At 47.2% G+C, this 3,141-nt stretch overlaps 1 protein-coding gene across 1 annotated transcript in view; it reads right to left on the reverse strand.

Annotated features, from left to right (window-relative positions):
• The window catches only part of BPI (bactericidal/permeability-increasing protein), a 31,117-nt gene that overhangs the window by 26,788 nt on the left and 1,188 nt on the right, over positions 1 to 3,141 (reverse strand). The window contains exon 2 of the mRNA XM_008591001.1: positions 803 to 917. Within this exon, the coding sequence (XP_008589223.1) occupies positions 803 to 917 (115 nt within the window). The remainder of the gene's footprint in view (positions 1 to 802; positions 918 to 3,141) is intronic.

The raw sequence follows: 3,141 nt of genomic DNA on the forward strand, positions 1-3,141 counted from the left end.
GTTTTATGCCCAGCATCCACACACCCTTCTTGTGATAACAGAACTCCCATTTTATTTGGGGGGAGCCCTTCCCCACATCTCTTCCCTGCCACTCCAAAGAAAGTGGACTTCACCTCCACCTTCAGGGGGTGGAGCTTGCAACTTAGGCTCAGCCAATCAGTGTATTCTATTCCCCTGACCATGGCGATTGGCTCAGGAGTGTGTACATAACCTAAGATGGGCCAATCAGAGTGAATCAACATTTTTACTTGGGTTCTAAGGAGGAGGTGCTCTCCTTCCAAGGACTGAGGGTGTTGGGATCAGGCCAGAGATGCTAGTGGCCATCTTGCCTTTGGAGGGGGCAATCTGCCTGAGAAGTAGGCCTGTGTACAGATGCTGAGAAGTGACAAGAGAGAAACAGGGTCCAATGACATTTGAGCCTGCCTTAAGACAAACCTGAAGCCAGACTGCTCCAGGGACCTTTCAGTCATGTGAGCCAATAATTTCTGGCTTACGCCATTTTGGATTAGGTTGTCTGTCCTTGAAACCCCATCAAATCTTAACTGATATGTGGGCCTGGCACACAGTTTTGGGATTCATGAATATCCCCAGGGGGTCATGGTGACTGCCTGAAAGACAGTTTTTGTGGTTTCTTCCATGCTCGGCTTGGGGGGGTCATATCTCCTTGGGATGTTGTAAACACTGGCTTTGGGATTCTAAATTCTTTGGATTAAGGAGTTTGTGGCTTTGTGATTCCAGGTCTTGGTGGCCCCAGAACCCTACAAGTCCTGCATATTGAGGATTGAGCTCTGACATGCCTCACCTGTAAAAGCTATAATGCCCTTTCCCAAAATGCTTGACCTTAAAGCTTCCAGAGAAATCAGGAATCTTGATCTTCTCCAACTCCTTCTGCAGCTTGGCTACTCCCTGCTGGTGGGCTGAGAGGAGAGAGTAGGTGATGGTCAGAGGCACAGCTTGTGAGCCAGGGCGGCAGGGCAGGGCAGGCTCAGGGCCCTTGGCCTCCATCCATAGCAGGGACAGTGGGACTGGAAGGGTCTAAAACAGGGGTCAGTTAAGGTTTTCTATGAATGGCCAGATACTAAATATTCTCAGCTCTGTGGGTCTCATTGTCTTTGTCATAACTATCTGGCTCAGCCGTCATTGCACAAAGCAGCCGCAGACAAAATGTAAACAAGTGAACATGGCTGTATTCCAATAAGACTTTACTTATGGACACTGAAATCTGAATTTCATATCATTTTCACATGTTGTGAGGTAGTTTTCTTTTGATGTTTTTCAACCATTAAAAAATGTAAAAACCATTCTTAGCTCCTAGGCCGTACAACACCATGTGGCAGGCCAGATTTGGCCTGCAGGCTATAGTTTGCTAACCCCTGGTCTAAAGTGTCATCCTCTCTCCCCCTCCCTGCCAATTGCTCCACAACAGCATCATAGAATGCCAAAGAGTAATATTAATTAATAAACAAACAAAAAAAGAAATTATTTAATTTTCAGGGTCCAATACATGTCATCAATTTCCAAAAAATTAAATAAATAAAATAAACTAAAATGTCAGCCCCCAAACACCCAGTCACACATCCTACACATGTTTATTGAATGCCTGCTCCATTCCTTGCCCTGTGCTATGCCCCCTGTCTGGCTTTTGGTCTCTCTCCACAAGACCTTTGCATGTGCTATTCCTGCTGCTTAGGAAATGCTTCCTTCCCACATTCACTGGTCAACTTCTAGCAGCTCGATCATCGCTTCCTCTGAGAACATTGCCTGACCCAGCAGACTAGAGAAACCCCCCTTGTTATCACTCTCATGATTCTGTGGACATCTCCTCTGGAACCCCCATTACCCTGTGTAATTATACATTTATTCACATGATTCTGATTAATGTCTTTCCCCCCCACAAGATGTAAAAGTCCCCCAATGTCAAGGGCAATGTCAGCTTTATTTACTAATGTGTCCCATACATTTACTTCATATCTGTTGGAAGGATAAAGAATGCTGCAATGGCAAGCATTCTACCGTCAGCTATCATGTGGCTTACAGCATGAAAGAACCAATAAAAGGCAAACACGTAAACTGAGAAGGTGTTTGTAGGAAGATGAGGGAGCCCAGGCTTTGTGTTTTCCAAGAGCCAGTTCAGAAATAATAACAACAACAACAATAATAATAATGATAATAAACATTATCAAACTCTTACTCTGTGCCGGGCACTATTCTAGGCTCTGTACAGGCATTAAGTTATTGAATCTGAACATTCTTAGGAAGTAGGTCCTGTCGTTACTCTCATTTCACAGATGAGGAAGCTGAGGCTCAGAAAAGCAAGGTGCCTTGCTTAGGGCCACCCAATTGACAAGTGGTAGAGGCAGGATTTTGAACCCAGCCCTTCTGGACCCAGAGCCCATACCCTGGGGTGGGCTTCTGGGGGTTCAAAAGTAAACAACACATGCATGGTCACTGCCTGGAAGGAAAGGAAAATGTGGGATGGCCAGGATCTGTAAGTTGGCAGGGCTCAGGCCTGGAAGGGTCTCAAATGCCATGTCAAAAGGTCAGGATAGCTTCTCAAGGCACTAGGGAGCCACTGAATATTGTAGGTAAGGGGGAGAACATAAACAGATTTGCTGCATTTCAGAAAACTCTGGCTCTCACATGGGGCACAAGTAGAAGGGGAAACTGAGGCTGCTAAGACAGAGCATGAGAACTCCTGGGCCTACAACCCTCAGCTGAGCCTCTGCTCCCAGGAAGCCTTCAGGGCCACTCCAGCCCTGGGTTCAGAGCAGGGCCATACTGCTTCCTCCTAGCTCATGTGGGGCCTCCTGTCTGCACCTCAGGGATTCAGTGATGTCCTGCCTGGCTGGGGTGGGAATTCAGGGATGTGATACCACGTCCCTCTGAGTCTTTTCCTGTTCCCCAGAGGCAAACCAGCTGGTGAGGATCTGCCTGCCCCTTGGTCTGATTTCTCTGGGACTGGACATCACTCACTGTTCTGCAGTTCATATTTCTGCTGCTGGGAGGTGGCATCGAGCAGCCCTGCATTGGGCCACCAGACAAGATCAAAGCTTAAATTCAGGCTGCCCATTTCTTGCATCCCCCCTCCAAGTCTCAGGTTTGCTCATCTGTAAATGTCCATAGTAATGGTGTGTCCCCCCC

This window comes from Galeopterus variegatus, unplaced genomic scaffold (assembly GCF_000696425.1).
Source record: "Galeopterus variegatus unplaced genomic scaffold, G_variegatus-3.0.2 Scaffold6550, whole genome shotgun sequence".
Lineage (NCBI taxonomy): Eukaryota > Metazoa > Chordata > Mammalia > Dermoptera > Cynocephalidae > Galeopterus > Galeopterus variegatus.